We start from the raw sequence: 26,878 nt of genomic DNA on the forward strand, positions 1-26,878 counted from the left end.
ATGTCAATATGACTCCTACTGGTAGAGGGCGCCACCTACATGTGTTTTAACTGTTTTGAAGCGTAATAACTTTTTGTCCGTACCTGTATAAAACTACCGAGGGAAAAAATATATATATATATATATATATATATATATATATATATATATATATATATATATATATATATATATATATATATATATATATATATATATATATATATATATATATATATATACGAGCAAACCCTTCTGATATTTACGTAAAGATATATTTATGAAAATATATATATATATATATATCTCACTGAAGATATTTAGAATGATTTTTAGTCAAAAGATCTCTTTGTGAAAATCGCTACGAGCAACCGTTCTCAAGATATTTAGAATGGAAATAGTCAATACATGCCATTATTGACGAAAAATAAACACGTTGAATAGATAGTTATTTCACTGAAATAATAAATTTGGGAAATTTTTATTTTTTTAAATGAATCATATTTTTTCTGCAAAAAATTAAGATAAAACAGTTTTTGTTGAACTTTTGGTACAAAAACATTTCAAATTTATGATCTCAGTCTAATAACTATTTAGTCAACATGTTTAATTTATGTCAGTGATGACAGGTATTGATAATTTCGATTCCAAATATCTCGAAAACCATTACTCGTAGCGATTTTTACCAAGAGACCTTTTTTACGTAGAAAGCGTCGTAAATGTATATTTTTTACTCAGTAGTTTTATACAGGCACGGACGAAAAATTATTACTCTTCACACCAGTTAAAAAATATGTAGGTGGCGCCCTCTACTAGTAGGAGTCATATTGACATTAAAATCCAAATTACTGGTGTCAAAAAACTCTCAGACACCAATTTTCATCCAGTTATTCACGTTACTACATGAATTATTTGGAAATAATCGAAATAAAAATGATACTTCTACACCCTGTATCTCCGAAACTAAGCATTTTAGGACATACATTTATACGAACTTTTTTACTTATTTGTATCTGCAGAATATGCTGCCGAAGTTTCCGGAATACAGTTCGGACCACCCTGTATACTATATGCTATAATTGATAAAAGCAGGGTTTTCCAAATTAATCTAAAACTGCAGGTAAAGCTTCCAGTGTGTAAACTAGTCTTTAATCCGTCTTACCGAATGTTTAACTGACAGGTAAAACGTTATGTGTATTATTTAGGAAGAAAATAGACAGCACTAGAAATAAAAATACATTTTCCGTAGTATATTTTTTATCGATTATACCACTTTTACTGCATTTTACATTTTATAGTGTATATGCACTATGATTATCTCTTTTATTTAGCTCAAGTGCACCTCGTAATACGTTCATTCGTTTGAAGACCCCTCTGAAAAAATTATCAACCTTTATTCACTGGGTAATAAGCGTAATATCCACACGTTCGGTGCGCGTTATCGGTCACTCCACGTCGATCCGCATAACTCGATACGTAAACAACTAAAATGTTTAACGCTTGTAAACAATTCGGCCAGTTAATTCCGTTTACCCGCTGACTGATTATTTCATTTTCAGTACGGTTTTACGCGATTCCACGATAATAGGCTGCGAGAAATTTGAACCAGACCTACCATGATTAATTAATCAATTTTTATGTTGAAATTATTACTCCTGTTTGTGGCCAATCAGTTTTCAGGTTCGCAGAGACCGAGATCGTATATATAGTTTAGTGTGTTTTCTTTGTAGTAAAGTCGTAATGGATTATGAAACTGAAAAGATGTTGGATGATATTCGGAATGAAATCTACTCTGAACTGGGTGACGTGCAAAAAAAGGACAAAACTAGACCTCAAAGTTACGCGGATTTTGTTCGAGATAGTTCAATTCCACCTAGCTTTAGTGTGAATAGTGTTCAATGTTATCGAAATAGTGAGGTGCCTAAGCAGGAATGGCAGGATTACTGGGCAAAGTAATTATTATTCATTTAGTATTATTTATTGTATTTATTGAGTACAGTAATTGTTGTTAAATTTTTGTCTCATTGTCTGAAAAAATAGAATAATGGGTTTCATATACAGGGTGTCCCAATATTCCGTGGACATAGGACAACTACTACGTATTTTTCAATCAAAATAAGTTCATTGGCCACAATTTACCTCTATACAAAAGTGCTACGTTTGTCCGCTAGAGAGCATCAAACTTAAAAAAATAAACACATTTTTTCAGATATTTTAAGAACCGTTATTTTGAGTTGAATGAGATTTTAGGTGTCTAAGTTTTGCTAAATGCTTTAATAATTAACTTTTAAAATAATTAAGAAAAAATACAGGAAGGGTGAATACATAAATAAATAAATTTAAATATATTTACATATATTTTAATATAAATTATTTCCAACTCCACCGACGACAGATTTTCTTTTCGTAAAATCGTCCCTTTAGTATTTACTATAGTCTGTCCCTGCGTCAAGATCCCTCCTACGACAAGATCCCTGACAGTGATAGATGTGTCTGTCATTTTAATTTCAAAGTAATTTATTTTATTTTACAAAGAAATAAGTTGGTACAACTGGAACGCATAGCAGATATATTTAAAATTTGACTGATAAGTGATTACTTATCAGTCAAATAATTACTTAATACAAAACAAACAAGAACAAAACACCACATACCAAAAAAAATATAAAAAAACTATTTCTTACTTTCAAGTTTCAAGAAACTTCCCTCATTTATTGTTATATTTATCAATATAACTTATGTATGTACAAATACAAATTTGTAATATTCCACAGGAATTAATAAAACAACATAAATAAAACAAACTATTTTATTAATAATAACGCTAACCAAATTTTATACCTTAAAGGTTGATTAATTAACTTTAATCTTCTTCTTCTTACAGTGCCATACTCTATATAGAGCGTTGGCTACCTCTCGCATGTACTTGTGATGTGTGTCATCAGTGTTTCATAAGTACATGGGACCCTACAGTTTATTGCCGAATCCGAACGGCACTATTTGAGAGGCTGTACAAGGCAAATATACTCAAGGTGGTGCCATTGCCTTCCTTGAGGTGGCGGCTCGTTGGTCGCTCTATTTAGATAAATAAATATTTTTATTTAAATAAATAAAGCGACCGTACTGGCTGCGGATCGAACCCAGTACCTTCCGCTCCGCAGAGCGACACACTAACGCTGGAGCTACGACCGGCCACTTTAATCTTATTTTTTTTTAATTTTTTTTTTCTTTTGACATTATTTTTCTGCAGTACTTAAATCCATTATTTACCTATCGTGTGATTATATTTTACAGCTACTCCAGTAGCATATGTTTAGTACGATCTTTGTAGCATATACGAGATGCACTTATCTACGACGAGATGGTATACAAACTTTATTGATGATCACTTTATTGGTGTAGGTATAAGACTTTGTGCCTGGGCAGCGAGTATTAAATATAGACTGTTCTCTGGGTCTACAGTTAATTTTCCCTCGATTTTTCCTCCACTTGACTTCAAGACACAAAACACACGTAATAACAAGAATCAAAATGCATCATCTTCCAAAACGCAGATATTTGACATAGGTTGACACAAAATTATAACCTATAATTTGGCAAGACTTTGACAACCATTAAAAATCTAAAGGCGAGTTCATATGCATCGGGGCGTCCGATTGTCGTTCATCGTTCCCTCCAACCAATAAAACTAAAATATGATCTGTCAATTTTGAAATAAACCAATATACCTGGTTAGAAACAACAAAAGGCGACGCATGACGGATTTATATTTAAACCCATCCATAATTAACTTAAAAAATATTAGAAACTTTTTTTAGTAAAATAAATAGATTGGTATGGGACATGGGACGTCATCTGCTTTTCTTCTGTCATCGTCTGTCAAAATGTTACCTGAGAAAAAAAACAGAGTATACATTTTTTGTCTCTTGAAAAAAACACCACATTGCATAGTTATTGAGAAAAAAAATTTTGAAGAATGTATTTTTCAAAAGCAGACCTGCAAAATATACAGAGAGTTCTAATATTCCGTGGAGATAGAACAACTACGTATTTTTTGAATCAAAATAAGTTAATTGCATATAATTTACTTTTATACAAAAGCGCTTCATTTACCCGTTATAGGACATCAATCAAAAATAAACTCGAACGTTAATTAATTTAAAATTTATTAATTTTTTAAGCTTTTTATGAAACTTATCGTCAATTATAATTTGTGATACTAACATAAAATTCCATATTTTCGCCAACCATTGAAAGCTAGCTTGATAGATAATAAACATTTTGGGATATCAGTTTCCGAAATTATTTCTTTACAAAAAATATGCATGGTGGCGTTTTTTTCCAGGAGCCATAATAAATAAATTATACTAAACTATTATTCTTATTTTCACACTTTGTCAAATGTTCAAAGGTTAACACAGGATCGTTCCACTGTCTTCACTGTGGTCTTCCGTTTTACCTGAGGCGCAAAACGGACCAGTAAAACTTTATATGTAGATGGAGCTTTAAGTTGCGTATCTTCTTTTTTAGCCGACCATACCAATAGGTATGGTAGGCTATTAAGATCGGCAAAAAAAAAGTTTTTTTTTAATTTCACTCAAAATGAGTTATTTGGGTCATGATTGACCTAAATACAAAATATTTTCATGGTGTCTGTCTGTCTGTCTGTCCGTCTGTAACACGATAACTCAAAAACCGCTGAACCGATTTTAACCAAATTTGGCACAAAAATACTGTGACACCCGAGAATCTGGCCATTAGATTTTGGTGGGGGTGGGGCGAGAGGTGTCTCACTCGGTTAAAAAATGTACACACAAAATGTACTGCCAAAATATCCTTCCACTACTAAGCGACTGCCAATGACTATGAAGAAGACTGCCTATGACTGCCATATAATTATTATAGGTGACTGCCATAAGACTGCCAATAACTGCCAGCGACTGCCAAGAAAATGTACAGGTAATTCCAATAGTGAGACACCCCTCGGGGTAGGGGGTTGGTAAGGGGGTGTGGGAGGGGGTTAAAGGTTTTAAAAAATCGTAACTCCAAAATTACAGTAGCTAGAAAAACGCGGTTTTCAATTTAAGATTAGGAATAATATTTGCAACAAAATTTGTAATAACATCAAAATCAGTCAAAGTCGCAGTTTTTGAGATATTAACATATTTTAGTATGGGCGGCTATACGTGTCTCCCGGAGCCAATTTTTTCTTCAGTCAACGCTTTTACGTTGAATCTTTGAGTTTCATTGTATATACATATTTGCAGAAATAAATAGGAACTAACTTAACTTAAAAATACGGTGTCGTGACATTAATCAAAAAACGAAAAATACTGTCTTATTATTTTATTGGTTGTCAAAAATGTCGGGAAAGTTTACCTAATAATTAATTTACAAATATTGCAAGAAGTTTCAATTTCCATAATATTTAATGTCTGCAACCATTTACCTGAAATAATACTTTCGTAACATGAATATCATTAATATGCCAAACCAAATTGCCTTTGGACGTCTCAAATAACTACTTACCGTTTTTAAAACTACAAAAATGATGCCAGTTTTGTAACTCTTATGATAGTAATTTTTTCATACCGTTCACTACTCGTGTCCCCTTCCTTTCATTATTCGTTTAACTGTTATTGGAAAAATATCAACGTTTTATTCAGTCGGTATAGACGTCACATCGGGTACGTTATCGGTTAAGCTATACGGTCTGAAATGTCGCCAGTAGTTTAGTTGATATCCATTAAGTGATCTGAACTTGAAAGTGTTCCTAACTTCTATGTGCAAATAATTTGTGTAATAATTATATACGTGTAGTGCGATCGTTAAGTAAATTGTCATCTTTTACACAAAATGATGATTTATTAGACTGTGACTAAAATGTGTTTCATTTGAAATTAATGTTAAACATTAATTGAATCATATTCCATGACATTTTATTTGCACATATGTGCATATACTGTTCAGATATGTTATACAGGGTGGTCGAGTAGTCCGAAAAAGTATTCAGAAAATTTTCTCTCCAATCTTTACCACATTTTAAAAATATTTTCATTGGTATACAAGGTGATTTAAATATATTTTTACATTAAAATTGATTTTCTAAAATTAAGTGCTGTAGATTTTTTCTTATTTTCTCTTTAGTAAATTTGTTATAAAATTTTCATTTCAAAAATATAAACTGTAGTAGTTTTTAGAATATGACCATTTTTAGACTTTCTAGAGTAGAAAAACAAATTGTAAGTTTTGGATTCGTTGAAGGACTATTAGAGCTACAATTTAAAAACATTTTTACACGATACAGAGTGTCCCAAATAAATAAAAAATATCAAAGTTGTATTTTTTTAAATGGAAGACCCTGTATATTATTACATTTTTAGTTTCTACGATTAAAATAAAGGTAAATTTGATTAAGGTTTACCGCATTTTAATCTTACCGTTTAACTTAGGTTTTTGTCAAAATACAGTAATGATTTTAATACTTCATTTCTCTATAATTTTCTTATAATTTAGACCTCGTTTATCCCCCATGGAATTTTGCCATTTTAGATTATTTTTAAAGATGTAATTAATATGATTCCAGTATTCAAACTACATTAATTGACTGTTTGCGTTGAATAATAATAATTGCTTCAAATACTAAAAAACTGAATTTTGTATGTGTATTAGACAGTGGTAAAAAGTAACACCTTAAAAATTATATTTTATTTTTTGACGAATTCTTATTTATAATAACAAAGATGTTCATTATCATAACTTATTATTATATTAATTTCTATTTCATATCGACATTTATTTAGAATAATTTATTAACTAACACAATTAAGTATGTAATGAATTAATATTGGGGCGGAAATAATGGTGGAATATTTAATTAATGGTAGGTATACTCTCTTATAAAGATTTAAATAGTTTTTGTATACAAATAGGCTAGTAAAATTATTGTTTTTGGCACCTGTACATTTTGTACATTTGTTGCTTTAAAAACAGTATAAAATATCAATATTCCATTGGTATATTGATAAATGAGGTCTAAATTATTAGAAAATGCATTTTCTACAAAAACTTGAAAGGATAGGTAAAGAATGGTATAATACAATTTGATAGACAATTCTTCTTTGACTGTCTTTGAGTAAAATTCTAGACATTTCTTTCAGTGTATGTACAAGACTTTCACAGATATTTAGTACGATAAAAAGTGAAGTTATAAATTTTTCTTAACTTTCTGATCGTCTTTCTTAGAATACCAAGCCACCCTGTAGATATAGATAATTATATAAATTTCTACTTAGTAAATGCGGTCTAGTAACTTTATTACCGGTGTTGTGTGGCCTTTAAATACGTTACACTATGGATTACGAAACTCAAAAGATGTTGGACGATATTCAGAACGAAATCTATAGCGAGTTGGACGAGATAAAGCAAAAATATGACAGATCGCAGAGTTATACCGATATTGATCAGAACGGTTATAGTTATGTGCAACCTTATGCAGTGAATAATGTGCAAACTTATAGGAGTTCAACAGTTCCGAAAAAGGAATGGAGGGAATATTGGGCCAAGTAATTATTATTTATATTTACTTTTGTTGCTTTATAGAATATACTTTTAAGAACATATGCAGTAAAATATCGCAAATACTGTATCTTTCTAATAGTAGAAATATTAGTTTTTAACAATCTGCATTTTCAACAATCTAATCTATTTAGTATTTACCTCAATGGGTGATTCTGGTGACATTAATTGAAATGAACGGAAATTTTAGACACGGTAAATAATAATAGCCAGTGACCTTACGTAATAGTATTGGGGGACATCATAATGGCTTCTACGACCCCTAGCGCAATGATAAAACTAATTTATTTGATCCTGTAGTATACTGCCCGTTTTGGTACAACCATGTATTGGTTATGTCGTTATGTGTATGCGTCATTCTCTCTTTCTGGGATAGTAAAACTACCCAATATATAGATCCTTTATTAAGCAATTAACAAGGTCCATGTTATACCATGCGATCGAAAAAAAAAACGGCGTCAGAGTTGGATTGGAAATGAATCTCGATGCATTTCATAACTTAATCAGGGTGCACATTACAGGAATCTCGTAAACCAGAAGAGATATAACGACGATTAAAGATAAATTAATTCTTGCCGAACCCCGCAACCTCATTTTTTTAAATAAAAAAAAAACGATTATTAAACTTTATTCCTTTTTTTAAAAGATTATGGCCTAAATGCAATTTTGTGACTACCCAACAAAAAATGTTTTGAATAAAGTTTTTTTTACACTAACACACAAAATCAAAGTGACAGCATGTCATACCCATCTCCTTCCAACAAATTGCCTGCTATGGGAATATTCTTTATTATACATGTTTTGGGCAAATAATGTGCAACATTATTGTATTTGGGAGGTCGATGGATTTTGAAAAATGAAGTAAATCATACAGGTCAGTTAAAAAAAAGAAAATTCCCAGTAATGGCTCTAGATCAACTTTGGATTCCGATGAACATTGCTTTGCTAGTTCGTTGGCTTTTTTGTTACCTTGGATGCTGCATCAAGAATAATTTAATCCTGTTCATTTCTGGTACAATCCCAACTTCATCCAGGCATTCCCAGACGAGTTTGGTCGATACTTTTGGGATCTAATTCTAATAAGGAGCACCTAAGTACCACCTGCATATATTGATGAGCTTCCCTTAGTAATTTCTTTTGTTGATGTCTCTAATTTAAACATATTTGCTTATTTTCATCCAGTTTACCACATCCCTTAGTGTGAATTTTTAGGGGGCGTTCATTAATTAGGAATTATAGGGGAGGAGGTCAATCCGAATCTCACTAAATCTTACGTAGGGGACAGAGGAGTTTTCAGCATATATTACTTAATTTTTTGGGACAAAAGATGTGAGAAAATCAGTTTAATTTAAAGTAAAACATGTTTCTAGACTAAAATTATGTCGAAATCTGTCACACTTCTTCTGTATATTAAAATGCATGCATAGATGTAAAGTTATTTAGTATTGTTATATCGAAAATGTGGTACCCAATTGTTTATTGGTTGAAAAATTATGGCGCGCTGTTTAATTTCACAAGACGAGTTACTGAAGTTCTGTACGCTAATAACAATGGTTTAGAGTGGCTAAATCAGAGCGAAGGTGAAAGAGCAAATGATTTTACTGAAAATCACATTGATTTGTTGGTACCAACAGTCACAGTGTCACAATAGAGACCGTGCACTAGTATCTATGGACTGGATTAGAATGTTTGTTCCCTATTAAATTTGGTAGTTTCCATTCAAGTATTATTTAACGTTATCACTGATTTTAAATTACGATTTAAACAAGCTCAAATAATAGTCTTTTTTTAAAATAAATCCAAATATAAAATTTTGAAATATCTCACGTGAGATTAGGGGAGTGGAAAATACTCAAGAAAGCTCACGTAATTTTTGGACTCCCCTTATATTGGACACCGTGTATAATATAGGTATTATCGACCTTTTTTTGATTGGTACTAAAATAACTTACGATACGCAATATGTGCTTAACCACTTCGAAACGTATCGCTCACTATCAATAATGTCTCATCGTCTGCCAATAAATTACCGATAATAAAATATACCTTGACAACCATTACTCAACTGACGGCCACAATAAAATCTTATTCTAGGAATTCAATTAACGCAAGGCTACTTTCATTTGCTTTCATCGTCTCTAATTACCATTAAAATTCAGTTAAACTTCAATCTAGCCCATTGCTGTTAACGAAACTACAGTGACGTGCATATAATGTAGACAAAAAAAGCGTTCCCTTAAGCGTTAAGATTTACTTTATTGTCCCTAATGGAATATTAAGGCTAAAAGAAATATAAGGAAGTAACACGTGATTTAATTTGGTCGGCTGCGGCTGCGGAGTGATGCCAAAATCTGGAAATTTTTGTCCCAATTTAGAGTAAAACATAATGATTATACTTATAATTCATATCAAATAAACTTTTAGTCACATGATTAAGCTTGACCGGCACAGCGTTGCCCAGTTTTACATATTTTCTTTTAATCAAAATATTTTAGGAAACAAAAATAAATTAATTATAAATATATAAACAGTTATTATTTACATCAATAAAACTCACCTGCTTAACAGCACTTAAGGGACATAAAGGGCTATTACCACCGCTTTCCCGTTCAAAATATTCTAATAAAGCTGCGATGAGTTGTTTAAGGCTCTTAAGCTATTTTGTACACCTCGCACTAAAAGAAGTTCTAAAAAGAACAATGTTCGAGTGCAAGGCTTGTTAGTAAACATTTTTAAGCTTAAAGTATCACAAAACACTATTTATTTAAACCGAAAACTCATAATACAAAACTAAAGTGTCAAAACGAATGACAGTGTCAGGATAAAATGATGTCAGGAATAAATAAATAAATGTAGCAACTTGAAATTTGTGACAGTAGAGTTACCACCTGAATTCCCAGCGGGAAATTTAAATTCCAGTTAGCCAACCCGGCGCAGAATATGTCCATGATTGGCAACAGTGAATTTAAAAATCGCGCCCTCGATTACTTAACTAAAAGTTTAGTTAATATCAAAAATAATTAAATCCTTATGCTATTTTTATTTTATAATTTTGCCAGTTTGCTTACCCTGTTTTGAGTAGCACCGCACGCCACTGTTAAAATATAAAAAAGGATTGTTGGGGCGATTAGCTGATCGTTTCGGAACAATTTGTAAAATTTAAATTGGGTTAGAAAATATTAGCATAGAGCAGTTTAAAATCCGTTTTATTGATTATTCAGCCTTGGAAATAATATGGTTTAAGTGGTACGTATACCTCTTAATCATAAAGTCTTGTAATTAGCGTAGGCGCTGATATCATTCTTTGTTTTAAATTTTGATCTTTCTTAAATGACAGAGATTTACGAAGTGTCTTTGACAGTTATAGGGCATTTGTACTTACATGGAGGTAGTGGGTATATTATGATAATTTATTTGAACAACACAAGCTGCACAAGTATATTTCGTTGTTATTATTTCGTTAAAATTAAAATTTTTGGTTTCAATAAATTATGCTCAGCTGCTGAATTGTACCATAGATCTATTTTTCTTACAGTTTTCATGCTCTGTACATACATTGTGTCCTATTGGCTGCAAGTCAGAATTATCTCTGATGCTTAATAAAGAGAGAACCTTGCGATTTTCACAAACCTGATATGGTGATAGGGATGCTATAAATAAAATCTGCCCAAATTTTACCCACGTAAGAGGTACAATATGATCGAAAAAAAAACATTCATCGTCATTTTATATGGGTAACTTTTTTTTGATCATTGATTTTTTTTGCACCCCGTATTGTTGTAATATTATTTAACATGCCCTCGTAATATTCATAATAAGTATTCATTAAGATAATACTTTCAAATAATACCACAAAAGTACTTTCTTGATCGCAATAATAAATAAGCATAATATTTAAATCTCCTTTACGTAATCCGTTGTTTTAATTATTCCCATCAATTTCATAATGTACAATTCTAAAATAGACAAAGGAGAAAGTTTTACCATCTGTCAAGTACGCTTGACGTGGGATGCCATTCAGAAATGAAAATGCAAATTCTGCAGTTTTCTTTGCAGCATTTTAATGAAGATTAGAATTGACGCAAAGATATAACAGGTTTATAAGGAACAAGTAGTTTGGAAATGCAATAATGTAATAAAGGATAGTTTCCAGATATACAAATCTATTTGAAGAAAATTATTTTTATCGAATTTTAAACTATACCATTTAAAAATCGTTTTTTTTTGCTCAATATAAATAAAAAAAATCAAATCTTCTTAAGGCATATATGTACGCATATGTATATGCGGAATAAAAATTATGTCGATACATATGGATATATTTTTGAAAGAATATCAATATTTGGATATATCGATTTTTGGTCATCCCTAATATACCAGGTGCGTCTCAAAAGTGGCTCACCTTTGGCTTCGCTAACTTTTTTTATTTTATCAGTTAAAAAAACGAGATTTGGTATGTTAGTATATGACATAAATTAGGATTGATTGACATATTCAACTGTTTTCGGTCACTTCTTTTACCGGAAATGACTACAACTGTTGATTTTTAAATGGCACCCTCGGAATGTTTTTACTCTGTTCGATAGTAAATAACACTCTGAATAGAATGACATATCATATGTCAATTTTTGTCATTTTCGCATATGATTTATTTGAAATTATAACTTGCCGTTCGTAACGAAAATTTGACTCGAAATACCAAGTGTGTGGTATCAAATTATTCGTAAAAAAATGGTTTTTCCAAATATGCTAATGAGCCACTCTCGTTCCATTTGACAAAATTGAGATATGATTAAAAATACTATTTGTGCATTTTCTATCTGGCCAGGACAAGACACTAAAAACACGATCCGATCTATTTTTCCAATGCTCCTTGATTAAGTATTAGTATTTTTAACATAGCCATGGCACTCTATATTGAAATTTAAAATACAATTTTTTATTAAGCTAGAATGTCAAAATTTGACATATGATATGTCATTCTATTCAGAATGTCATTTTCTCTCGAATAAAGTAAAAAAATACCGAGAATGCCATTTAAAAATCAAAGGTTGTAGTCATTTCCGGTGAAACAAGAAGTGACCAAAAACAATTGAATACGTCAATAAATCCTAATTTATGTCATATACTAACGTACTAAGTCTCGATATTTTATTTGAAAAAATAAAAAAGTTATTGGGGGTGAGCCACTTTTGAGACGCACCCGGTATTGATGCCTTGCAAATGAAATGCTTATAACTCATTATTAAATACTAATAAAACTAATCTCAGATTACAGGAATGATAGGCCACAGTATAAATATTAGTTTATTGCAGCTGCATTGGATAGAAAACTGCGCCTCGGTTAGATAAATTAATTTGTTACGATATTGGTAGGCATGACGCTGATATAAATCAACAATAAAAAACAATTTCGATGCATAGCACTTTCATGCAATCGTATAATTTAATAAAATATTTTTATTGTAATTTAATAGGGTTTTTATTAAAACTTTAAAATATTAAATCTCTTTTACGTTCAAAATTAAGTGCATATTATATCCCATAAAAAATAGTATTATAATTTTTTAATAATAGTATCATAGTACATTGTTTTATTAAGAGTAAAAATGACACTTTTTGCTGCGAGGCTGTACGTTTCACAATTGGACAATACAGTTTTGCAGCAAACGGTCTCAAATACAAACAAAACTTAATTATTCTTCCATTAGTTACGTTGGACACTAAAAAAAAGATTAGCAGTTGTTATAATAATAAAGCACTCCCTAGTCGCTCTGGCAACATACAAATGAATTATTATTAACTATATGTACATTTAATATATAAACAAGGATTTAATTTATACTTAAATGTCAAGTGAGTAGTTTACACACATTGAAACAAGATTTTTAATCAACGTATGAACACCCCCTATAATTTTTTAACGTTTATTAATAGGATTATCTAGTATACCGGGTGCGTCTCAAAAGTGTCTCACCTTTGTCAGATAAAAAATGAAATTTGGTATGTTAGTATATGACATAAATTAGGATTGATTGGCGTATTTAATTGTTTCCTGTCACTTCCTGTTTCACCGGAAATGACTACAACTTTTGATTTTTAAATGGCACCCTCGGTATTTTTTATTTTATTCGATAGAAAATTACATTCTAAATAGAATGACATATCATATGTCAACTTTTGAAATTTTTGCTTAAAACAAAATTGAATTTTAAATTTCAATCTAGAGTGCCATGGCTGTGTTAAAAACACTAATTTTTAATCAAGGAACCTTGGAAAATAGATTTGATCGTCTAATATTTTTCATGTCTTGTCCTGGCCGGTTAAAAGATGCCTAAATCGTATTTTTAATCATATCTCAATTTTTTCGAATGGAACAAGGATGACTCATTAGCATATTTGGAAAAAGCATTTTTTTTACGAATAATTTGGTACCACACACTTGGTATTTCGAGTTAAATTTTGTCGTTATGAACCGCTTGTTACAATGTCAAATAAGCCATATTATGTGAAAATGTCAAAAATTGACATATGATATGTCATTCTATCAGACTGTTATATTATATCGAATAAAGTACAAAAATACCGAGGGTGTCATTTAAAAATCAAAAGTTGTAGTTATTTCCGGTGCAACAGGAAGTGACCAAAAACAATTGAATACATCAATCAATCTTAATTTATGTCATATACTAACATAGTAAATCTCGTGTTATTATCTGAATAAAATAAAAAATTTACAGAGGTGAGCCACTTATGAGACGGACCCGGTATACCTATATATATGTTTGATTATTTCGTGAGTTACCATCTACTAATTTTAAAATCAACCAGACTTAACTGCTCCCAATATGCTATAGAAGAATATTGGTTTACATTTCACTCTAGTTTGTTTATAATTTTCAAAACATTTTGTACATAGAGGAGTCCATTAGTTTCATGGTCTATACTATATTTCATAAAGATAAATTCTGTTCTAACAGACACTACAAATACAGGTCTGACATCAAAGAAACATTTCAAAATACATTTAGGAAATTTTCCGTTAACTGATTGTTTAGATTTACAAGAAGTACTAGAATTTTGAAAAATTAGGTCAAAAATATACGAAATAACAATTTGTGTTGCATAAACAAAATCAATGATAGAAGTAGGAAGTAGATGTGTGTAGGTTTTACACGAAATTTTCTTTAATTTATTGTTATTAATTAAATCGTTAATTCTTAGGTTAGTTCTTGAAAACTTATATATTTTGTATCCTTTAAGGCATGAGTGTTGAAATGTAACCTCAATTGTATAATTAGTTGAACAAAGGGTGTAAATTTCATAAACTAAATTTTGTTTTTGAAGGTTACAATTTGAAAACAGTGTTTCGTTAACCATGTTATCATCAGCAGACAGCAGATGATCAAAACTAAAATATTATTAAAATTGAACATTCATGTATCATCATAAATCATTATCTCTGTTCATATTGCCTTCGTTTTTATTTATATTAATATTCTCCTAAACATCTAATTTTCCTTTTGAGTCATGCTTGATTAATTTTAAATTATTAATATCCAAACAATGTGATTTATCAAAAATATGTCAAGTATTACAACTGTAGCCGTAATAACTATTGATCCACTAGTCTGCTCAGATTTTTGATCACCAATCCTTACTTGATACTTAATACTCGGCCTTTCCAGTGTAGGTGTAAATATAACACACCTTCCAGTCTAGGTATAAACTATAATATAAAGTTGTAGTACGATTTCAATGACACCCTGTATATTGCTTACTAAATTTACTCTTTTTCTATTGATACGTACTTGTTTGTAATAAATATTACACAAAACCATACTTCCCACGTTTTTTTATTGTAAGAAATTCAATATCTTTGTCTGTGGTCTCAAAGCGGAACAAAGAAGGTCATTCCCTGTTCGAAAAAAGAATGATTTGTAATAAACATCGCTCTTGCCAATTTGTATATCATTAATCTGTTTTAAATTACTGCTTTTAAAATAGAAGTAATTCTTTTCTTAACGTGGGTATTCATGTTGCAAATTACAGCAAAAATCATTATATTTCTGGCTGTATTTCTATCTACAATAATCCCTAGATTTTTTATATACATTCGTTATTATATTTTCTTTCCTTTCTTTTTAATATCTTGACAATGAAAATATGTGTGTACTTTATTGGTAAAAAAATGATTTTACTTCTGTTTTCTATTTTCAGTGTCTAGTTTCTAGTTTGTCTAACTTATGATAATTTGCTTCTCATGTATATATCAAAAAAATAGGTGGATCTTAGGTTTATATGAACGATTTCACATGGGTCGCGTATGCTCCGTCCGGATGAGCTATATTGAAAAAACATCCGCGCGTATGGTCCGCTCCATCTCCATCTGAAAGCGCTGTTAGACGAGGAAACACGACCTTAACCTGCTTTGGACTGTTTTCTGCACAGTGTAAAAGAATATATCTCTAGAAACGTTAAATATACTTTGATTATTCAGTATTTGTTATGAAACTTTGGTAATGAGAAAGCGGTTTTCTAAGAAATTTCAGATAAACTGTCAGTAAAGATGTAGACATTATTTTTATCTACAAATGTATGTTATTGAGAAAAATGTATATTATTGAGAAAATGGTGTTTCACCGATATCAGTATTAAATATTTATTTTATACCTTTGTAATATCTTCTTCAGCATACTATTTACTTTTCAATGATAAGATTAATAAACATTTGATTACACAAATATAAAAAGAGTATTTAACACCTTAGTTATTTATAACCTTCCATGTAAATTTTAATGGGGTCATTTATTGGCTTCCCTAATTATTTTAGAGAATAATTCTATTTAGGTTTATTGATGAGCACTAAAACCCACATTCAAAAGAATAACTTTAGATATTTTTGATTAGCTCGTTTACGAGTTATCGCCGATTTCTTTTTAAATCTTTCTCCTTTCTTATGGCCCTGTATTTACTCATGAGCACCAGTCAAGGTAAAAGATAACTGTCAAATGAAGTTGTCATTTCAGAAATTTACCTGTTTAGTGCTTTATTATTATTGAAAACTCATTCCTACATCGGAAATCTTAAAGATGTATTTATAAATACAAATTAATATGAATTAAAGTAAAATAAAGTAATCAATTACAAGGTTAATTATAGTATTATTACAATATTCAATAACTTATTAATTCTTAGGTACTATTAAATTGTTAGAACTTTAGGATTTAAGAAGATGTTCAAATATTCCTCCATCGACTGCTAGACAATAACCCAGGCGATCATAAAATTCTCTTCTTACATTCGCTAGTTGGTAAACTGAAATTCTATTGCATTCGGCAGAAATAGCATTTTTTAACTCGTCTAGATTTGGGTATTTTTTATCCTTGTATATCCTGTTTTTTAAATGGCCCCAGAGAAAGAAATTATTTGGCGAAATATCAGGAGACCTTGTTGGCCAATTTACTGTATGATTTAGGCCAATAACGTTTCCGTTAAAATCATTGACTAAATATTCCCGAACAGCCAGGTTACTATGTGCCGGGCAGCCATCCATTTGGTACCAAACTTCCTGATTTTCCCTAGCGGCATCATGTAAAGCAGGTAAAATATGATTTTCGAGTAGTTCCAAATAATATTCTGCATTTAAATTTCGCGCAAGAAATAATGGCCCGATAATATTGTGTCCGAATATCCCTGCCCAAACATTTACTTTCTGTGGATATTGCGTCCTTGTTTCGACAAACCTGTGTTGGTTTTCTTTGTTCCAATATCGATAATTTTGTGAAACATATGTTTTTTAAAAATTCCCTATCCGTGTTTGCTCTTTCCATCATATCAAAACAAAACGCCTGCCGCCGTATTTCGTCCCCATCTCGTAGCTCTTGGTGCTTTTCATATTTGAAGGAATAGTATTTAGGTCGTTTCAAAATTCGAAACGCTGTAGTGTGATCTATTCCTATTTCATCCTCAAGTTTCCTTGTGCTGATCTTTCCATCGTTCTCTTCCACGCACAACAAAACTTCCAAGCCGGTATCATTTCTTGCATCTTCTCTTTGTTCCTGCCTTGCTTCACATCTGCAGTTATTTATTAGGGTATCTTTGGTCTCAAATCTCTGGATATTCCTTGCGATTGTAGATTTTCCAGGTATCGGTCTATTCGGATACAGAGCAGCAAACATGTCCGACACCTTTTGATAATTATTTCCTTGATAATACCATTTAATAATCAATACTTTGTCTTCGGTAGTGTAATTCATGGCTAATCTTTTCGATGTAGGTATGAGTTTTTAACAATAATAATAAAGCACTAAATAGATAAATTTCTGAAATGACAACTTCATTTGACAGTTATCTTTTACCTTGACTTGTGCTCATAAGTAAATACGGGGCCATAAGAAAGGAGAAATATTTAAAAAGAAATCGGCCATAACTCGTAAACGGGCTAATCAAAAATATCTGAAGTTATTCTTTTGAATGTGGGTTTTCGTGCTCTTCAATAAGCCTAAATAGAATTATTCTCTAAAATAATTAGGGAAGCCAATAATTGACCCCATTAAAATTTACATGAGATTTCCTATGTCCCGCTCGACGATGCAACACCCGGTATAGATATATACCGTATGATCAAAAAAAACCGCGTCCAGTTGGGTTGGAAGTGACGATCGATGACATTCCCCATATAATTTTACATGACATGACATTATATCAAGTTAAACTTTAAAGTTAACAATTACTACCTGGTAACAATACTTAATAAGGTAAAACCAAAAAGCCTCAAACTTTCTGTATGATTTGGTTTGTTTTTAAATTGTTTTTAATTTTTACGTATGTTATGTTCTTTAAAATCAAAGAAGCGATTGCCATACATTACTAACATCTACAGATGCATGAGCAATACATTTATTTTTATTAGATTGTATTAAAAAAGTCTCTTATATTTCTTTTAGAGGCTGTCGCTTCTTTCATTATAATTTTGGCGTTGTTAGGTCAAATTTATTCTGTGCCCTGTGTTCCATGAATGCTTGTGGAAATCGCCCTTTCTTAAATAATCTTTATGTTGTTTAATTCGAACATTTAAATAACATTTTTTTTTAAATTTTATTCTTAATAGTTATTGTGTCAAACATTGTGTTTTGACAGTTAATCTGATCAAAGGTAGAAAGTAGGTTACAAGAGATAAATAAAGAAGAAATTTTAATTTCTTACTAAAATGCAAGAATAAAAAGAGAAGGGTTTCTGAATAATAGGAGGTAGAGTATATTTTTTATTTGGACTACTTTAAAAGAGACAATTAAAAAGGCAGATTCTTTGTGAAATACCCTGACGCTTTCCAGTTTTTTTTAAATGGAGAAATATCGAAACGAAACTTTTGTTCAATTTTGAGTTTGAGGTCAGTGAGCTCAAGTCTATTGTTCAGTGTTTTCGTGATATAAAGAAAAGAAATACAGATATAAGAAAAGTATAACAAAAGCTAAAAATAGTAATTTTGTAGAGAAAAGATATTTCAAAAACTTATAACGAGGGGTATTAATGAACTTTTTGATGAGATTGCTAATATAATATTCCAGTTATAAAAATATCCTACCTAAAAACGTCTTTTTTAGTTTGATGGTTTTTCTTAGGATTAATTAATTGAAATGAAAGATAATAATTTCCACTTTGTAATTGTAACTTTTCCCAAATTTAATTTTCTAAGCCGACCTTTTGGATTAGAGAAGACTCCATCATCACCTCCGTCCGTGTTTAAATTAATAAATTTAAATACGGACCGGGTTTTTTTTTTGTTTCACTATGTAATGCTCATTATAGCTACAAACTAAATTGTGATATAAAAGTCATAACATACCATTTAATTTGTTTTTTTTTTGAGAAAATTATCATTTGGAGAATTTCGAAACACCATCTAGTGACCATTCACAGTCATTACGGTACACACTATTCTAAATTTAGAATATGTGTTCGTATAGATTCGAAAAATTCGATTATATAAACCTCCATAAAATTTACGGATTAAGTAAACAAATTGCTATTCGAGATTGTTTACTTATACTTTGGTTATTTATTTTTTCATATATTTTTGTTGCAATAGTTATAACGGTAAATGGATTAAAATTGTTGCATTGAACTGATGTATGTCGATAAATATATTGAAATTATTTGACCTATATGCTTTGGATAAGTCAAGATATTTATATGAGATAGGATTTTTCCTATTTTCAATCGGAAAGGTCTTGCTGAAAGACTTTTGCAGGTCTTATACTTTTTTGATTTTTGATTTTCACTAGAAGCAAATTCTAAATACAAAATCTTTAAAATATAGTTTTTAAGTAATTTAAAGCTGATGAAACTTTAAAGAAGTTGTATTTGCCTGATGAAATGTTGTATTTTTTAGTAGTAAATACTAATAAATACTACATCGACAACCGACAAATACTGTGATAATTTCAAATAAAAATACTCAAGAAAATCTAGTTTAGCTTCCTTTAAAATTTCATACTAATGTCTAGAAAAACGTAAGCTAACTTAAACACACCATTTCCAATAAATTCAAGCAATAGGTAGTTTTGTATAAACAAGTAAAAAAATTAAGAAATCGTTCTTTAGTCTTTTAATTATGATCTATGAAAAATTACATGTAAATAAAAAAGGGAAAAAAATCTCAAAACCACAAAAAGCAAGAATCTAGGTTTTGCTTAAGTCTTGCACTTATAGTCGGCTGTCGGCTGTGATCTTGGTCTTGATCTAACTTGGTCTTAGTCTTGACTTTTACCAATCCCGCTTATCACTTTTTTTTATGATGAGGGAAAAAAATCTTCCATAAGACACCCATAGTTGGGTAGTGCCGGATTCCTACCGGCTAAAAAAACCCTCCTCGTTCAAGTAAGCACAACGCCGGAACCGCTTACGCATTACTTCGACGTGGGGGCTGTCTACGCCATGTGGCGTTGTTTCTCTTCTTTTTTACTTAGTATATTATTTATGCATTTGTTTACTGTTTCCCATAATAATTCACCTCCCTCAAGGCTTCTCATCAAGTTCGTTTCAGTGAAAACTAGTCCACTCTCCTTAAAATTATCTCTCTCATCGTTCCATTTGGCACAATAGAATACATGTTCAACATCGTCTATTTCGCCACAAAATAAACATGACTCAGAGCTTGCCCGCCGCATCTTATAGAGGTATTTTCGGAAACACCCGTCCAGACATCATTTGTCAGGTGGTATCCCACTTCACCATATGGTCTGTCAATTCATTTTTCGATGTTGGGTATAAGTCTCCAGGTCCATCTTCCATACTTTCCTTTACTGATCCTGCCACTTCTCCATCACAGTTTTCCTGGCTATTTGTTTGAGCTCTCCCTTGTATCTATCTGCTCGTTTATGAGCTAATAAGTGGATGGGAGGGATGCCCGCAATGACACCAATTGCCTCAGTAGATACCGTTCTGTAAGCGCTACAAACTCTAATACATAATTTGCGCTGCAGAGCTGTTATCTTTCGCTTTGTTTTTATTTTGTCCATTGCCTTACACCATACCGGAGCTGCATATAACAATTGGGAATGTATTACGCTAACAAGAATTCTACGCTTTGTTGACCTAGGGCCCCCTATGTTCGGCATTAGTTTTGATAATGCAGCTAGCAATTATTTGTCTGGGTAAATTACCCAGTCTGGGTAACATGTTCACAGAATGTTGTTTTACTATCTAACCAGACTCCGAGGTATTTTACAGAATTCTTAGGTACGATCAATGTTCCCTCAACATCAAAAAGGACTGGCGCCAGTTTTCGTTTGGTGGTTAGAATTACCGCCTCTGTCTTTTGTGGCGCTAGCTGTAGATCCTTTTGTGCCGTCTATTTAGAAATTCTCAAGAGGCCGGTGTTAGCTTTATTCATAAGTATTTCTTCGCTATCAGCAATCACTACCATGGCTACATCATCCGCGAAGCCAATGAGAGTAATACCCTCTTGCATATCCAATTTCAACAGGGAATTGTACAAAATATTCCACAATGTGGGACCAAGAATAAATCCCTGCGGAATTCCGGAATTTATTCTTACCAATTTCGTTCTCTCTTCAGTTTCCAATAAGATTTTTCTCTCGGACAGATAAGAACTTATTATATTTATTAAGCTATTTTTAATGCCCCTCTCTCTCAATTCTTCCAAGATTAGGTGCCATGACGCGCTATTAAAAGCATTCCTAACATCCAGTGTTCTCAGTGCACACAACCTGCGGTTTCCATGACTAAATGCTGCTGCTTTTTTAGTTAAATTAATACCCTGGATAACTGCATCTACCGTTTGGCGTCCTTTTCTAAATCCGAATTGTCTGTCGCACAGTCCACCAGTTCTCTCCACTTCGCTGTTCAATCTTCCCAGTATTAGGTGTTCAAATATCTTCCCTTTAACGTCCAGGAGGCTGAGGAGCCTGTATGCAGTTGGTTCGCCTATATTTTTATTTTGTTTTAGGATTAACAATAACGTTGCAACTTTCCACTGAGTCGGAAAGCAGTTTGACCCGGCAAGTTGGTTATACACTGACAACACATAATCTGGCTTCACGTTGGCCATTTGTTTAATAACTTCTGGAGGAATACCAGCAAGCCCTGGTGCTTTATTATTATTTAACCTATCACAAGCCATTAATAGTTCATCCTTTGTAAAACATTCAAACTTATCTATATCACAGCACTTAAATATCACAGATTTGTGGTTAGGGAACAGATATTTTACCACTTTCTCCATTGCTATCATGGAGAGATTTGGTTGAGGTGGAAAGCCGATCATCCTCTTCATAACAATTTTATATCCATTCCCAAATATATCACAGTCAACTTCATCACAGAGCTTTTTCCAGCATTTTCTTTTGGCAGTCTTTATTTCATCACGCAGTTTTTTTTACTCTCCTTATAAATATTTAATAGATTCCTCCTCTTCTTATAATATTGCAAAATTGCGGCATTCTTTCCGCAATTTTGCAATATTATCGTTTCACCAGTATACTGGCCGATGTTCCTCAGGAGCCCGTTTTTTTAGCATTACTTTCTTGCATATATTACTCAATATTTTAGAGAAATTAGCGGCGGTACTACTGTTTTTATTACACTCCTCTTGTTCAATTGCTTTAATTAATTTCTCGGGCTGCAATTTATTTACCTGTCAACCCTTAGAATATTTTTTTAGTGTTGTATCGCTTATCACCTAGATACGTCTGAGCCTTGTCTGAGCGAAACGTGTGTAAACTATCAACATTAAAGACAATGCCAGTCCAAGATGATATTTTTTTTATAATTTAAATAATGTTCGATTATATTATTAAAGTATTATTATTGATTTTTAAGTTGTGTCGTGGAAAAATATTTGCTATATTTTTTGCCTAGTATAATATCTAATCCAAATTTGAATACTGGCAAATGTTTAAATTAGAGTTAATTTTTTTCAAGGCTTAATCAGTTTATAAAATTAGCTTTGAATTAGAATACATGTTGTAATACTTAATGTTTTGTTATGGTAATATAAAATTATAAAAAAATTAATTGAAATTTAAATAATACTGGTACTTGTTCCTTTCCGTCGTTAATAATATTTACCTACTTTCTTTACTTTTCTTACTTCAAATCTTTCATATGGATTTATCTATGAAACACCTAAATGGAATTAAAATAATTGCGTAGAAGCCATTATTATACAGGGTGTTCCTTAATGACATGCTAATATTTAAAGGGTTGATTCTTGGACATATTCTAAGAGAAAAACTTCATATGAATGTATGTCCTAAACATCTTAATTTCTGAGTTACAGGGATATCTTTATGAAACTTAATACACTTCTTCTATGCATCAAAATACCTTTTTTGGTATACAAAGAATTTATTTATTTCAACCAGTGCCGTTCATACGGGTTTTACATTGAATATTTTTGGAGAAAAAAGTGGTACACCATTGACTTCTCTTAAAATAAAATTCTTCAAAATCTGGAAGGAAATTAAGAAATAAAACATTTTTTTTGTTAATCAAAATATGCATTTTGATGCATGGAAGATGTGTATCAAATGTATGTAACATTACAAATATTTAAAAAAATATAAAAAATTTACCACCCTGTATCTGAAAAGTTAAGATGTTTAGGACATAATATATTTATATGAAGTTTTTTTCTTAGAATAGGTCCAAGAATCACCTCCTTAAATATTACCATGTCATTAAGGAACAACCTGTATATTTTTTCTTAAAACATATAGTAAATAAAACATATTATTTCTAGGATATGATCTAGATTATACATAGATATAGTCTGCCCAGCGAAAGAATTATGAGTTTAGTGGCAACTTACTGTCATTATAATTCATTATTAATTATCCTTCCTTTAATTTTTTAAATGCCTATGTATCTAAATTATACCAGTATGATTAGTATATATTCTCTCTTATAATATAATGCTACGACTAAAATCATGTATATTTTTGTTTCTGAGAAAGGATTATAGTTAAATAGACCTATAGTTTAGTCCCACATTTTAAAAACAACAAAATAAGAGATAAATAACATCAAAATTATGTCTGTCATCTTTGATACTTTAACAGTTTCTTTTAATAGAAAATAGATACATTTTTTTTACGATTTTCTAGTTTAAATCTCAAATTGTACTGCTTATAGTTGGTGCATACCTTTTTGTAAATGTTGCATGCAGTGAAAATAGTTCGTTATTAGTTCTGTTATAGAATTATGTTATACTTCTATCATCCATACACTTTTTTTTAAGTTTAAGTTTAGCAAGAAATTTGGCATTAAAGTAAACAACCAAAAAGCCATATGCTTTGATAATGTTATTTATTTATTTTTCTTTTTAGCGAGACCTCAATTGCCAGCGCAAGGGCATCTGTCATGATATACGACGATGTCAACAAGAAGTGGATACCATCTGGAACGTCTTCTGGACTGTCGAAGGTACACATCTATCAGCATCAAGTGCACCAGACGTTTAGGGTGGTCGGAAGAAAACTTCAAGACCATGAGGTATATATTTAATAAGTATTAATATCTAATTTCAATCTTTCATGGATTAAATCTTCATTCAGAACTTCGCAATTAGTGCAACAAAGTGGTTTAATTTGTTCCAATTACACTTTATACTTTTTAGTTTACGATCATTCACAATGTGTAAAAAACACAATTACAAGTAATAGAATATCCTAGCAATAAACAACTGATTACCGCAATATACTGACTACGACTATACTGACGATACAACTGATTACCGCAAGCTAGGTAGTCAGATGCATCCATAGAGAAAGCCTAATATTTAGCATATAAAACAATAAACTTTTGATTTCTAACCACATTTTCTCTTGAAAGATGATAATCAAAGGCCAAAATGACATTCGTCGCAAATTTTGACGTATAATTCGCGGAAAAGTTAAAAGTTTGTTAACTTTTTCCACTAATTGAAAATGCCTACTACTAATTTTGACTTTCTGAAAGCTTACATTCAAATTAGAGGAACAAACTTCTACGCAAATCGAAACCACTAATTGCGAGGTTCTGAATGAAGCTTAATCATTCAAAACGTCAAAATTAGTGGTAGTAATTTTCACTTTGTAAAAAAAGTAAACACACTTAACTTTTTTCACTAATTATACTTCAGAATTTGCATTGAGTCATGTCATTTTGGCCTTTGATTATCATTCGTCAAGAGAAATTATGGTTGTTAGAAATAAAAAGTTTATTGTTTTATAACCTAATTATTATTAGGTTTTCTCTATAGATACAACTGACTTACTGCAAGCTGTTGCTAGGATATTCTATTACTTTTAATTGTATTTTTTAGACATTGTGAATGATTGTAACCTCTTAAGTATAAAGTATAATCGAAACCACTAATTTATTCCACTAATTTCGAGATTCTGAATGAGGTCAGGAATTAGTCAAATCAAATAAATTCCTTACCTCCTAACCTCCTTTCGAAAATTTAGTGTAGATTTGCATTGTAGTAGTCTTGCTGATAAAAATCACTCATAAAATAGCGAAAAGAGAGATTGGCTGTTCATGTGAACATCATACTTAACACACTTGATCAGAATCTTGTACTTAAGTACAGTGAATTTAAGACCATGAAACCATATGAAAATAATTTGTAACATTTATTTTATTCTAATATTATTTCCTCATTTTGTAGGGATTATATAGATGTTTGACAATATTTTTTTTAATTTCCAGGTAGTTATCAACTGTGCTATATTAAAAGGACTGAAATACAATCAAGCTACAACCACGTTCCACCAATGGAGAGACAATAAACAAGTTTACGGGCTCAATTTTAGTTCCAAAGAAGATGCAGACTGTTTCGCCAGAGCCATGTTTCATTCTTTGGAGGTAGGTTGCTGTAGGGTGTAAAATTTTATTGTCAACATACATTAGTTTTCGTCTACAAATCAGAGATGTATCTGGCGATGTATAATATATTAAACTTATATATTGTCATGTATCTTAAAATTACAGCCACAAGTGGCCCTATCATAATTCGCAGATGACTGCAAACCTCTTACAACTTCTAGTTAGTAACCTAAAACATCGTAAAAATATTTGTTATATCGTAAAAATATTGTTTATAAAAATAAAGGTAAGTTGAGGCAAAGTTTGTCCAACGAGGCCAGGGACAATTTTGATAGACGTCATTCCAAAAATTGCAGGAAATTAATTTAATCGTGAATTAAAATGACAGAAACGGCTGTCATCTGTCATGGATTCTCTCATTGGACCAATCGTAACCAAACTATAAAGGATGATTCACAGTACACCGGACCGTGCCCGAGCCGGGCACGTTCCGTGAAGTAGACACCGAGCCACGTCCAATCCTTCTGTACATGCAACACCGAGTTGATAACGGGGTTCGTATTAGTTTCGAGTATATTAGAAAACACAGTCCCATAGACACACGAAGATTTAAAACGAACAATGCCAAAGTTCTCGCAATTGGAAATGGTACCAATTGCAGTTGATGAATAAAGAACAACACCTGCAGGGGAAACACCTGCTCAAAGGAAAATATGAAGGACCTATCTTCTTCATTACATCCTTTCATTGTCCAGTTTTACGCCTGTCGTCAAATACTGCTGTAAGATTCACTAATACTTACTACAGACATGATAAAAAGTGTACTTTGTTTATATCATGACTGCAGATTGCAGTCGGGGCACCAGGAAAAGTACATTCATGCTTTCCGCAACGTGGCGGGAACGGAGCGGATCCGAGAAAAAAATGTACGCCGACATTTCTGGGACGGGGCACGGACGAGTTCCGACGAAGCTCGGATCGTGCT

The 26,878-nt window shown here is 31.5% G+C and overlaps 1 protein-coding gene across 6 annotated transcripts in view; it reads left to right on the plus strand.

The window, feature by feature from the left end:
* LOC115881828 (protein enabled) overlaps positions 1-26,878 on the plus strand; it is a 69,829-nt gene that overhangs the window by 29,903 nt on the left and 13,048 nt on the right. Inside the window, exons 1-4 of one of the 6 annotated variants that reach the window (XM_030899513.1) lie at positions 5,673-5,811; positions 7,275-7,544; positions 24,411-24,576; positions 25,777-25,932. In XM_030899513.1, coding sequence (XP_030755373.1) covers positions 7,333-7,544; positions 24,411-24,576; positions 25,777-25,932 — 534 coding nt within the window. In that variant the 5' untranslated portion in view covers positions 5,673-5,811; positions 7,275-7,332. Of the gene's footprint in view, positions 1-1,410; positions 1,932-5,672; positions 5,812-5,966; positions 6,049-7,250; positions 7,545-24,410; positions 24,577-25,776; positions 25,933-26,878 lie in introns of those variants that run through there. The other 5 variants (XM_030899514.1, XM_030899509.1, XM_030899511.1 and 2 more) reach the window with 5 other exon arrangements.

This window comes from Sitophilus oryzae, unplaced genomic scaffold, assembly GCF_002938485.1.
Source record: "Sitophilus oryzae breed Bouriz unplaced genomic scaffold, Soryzae_2.0 scaffold_1743_pilon_pilon, whole genome shotgun sequence".
Lineage (NCBI taxonomy): Eukaryota > Metazoa > Arthropoda > Insecta > Coleoptera > Curculionidae > Sitophilus > Sitophilus oryzae.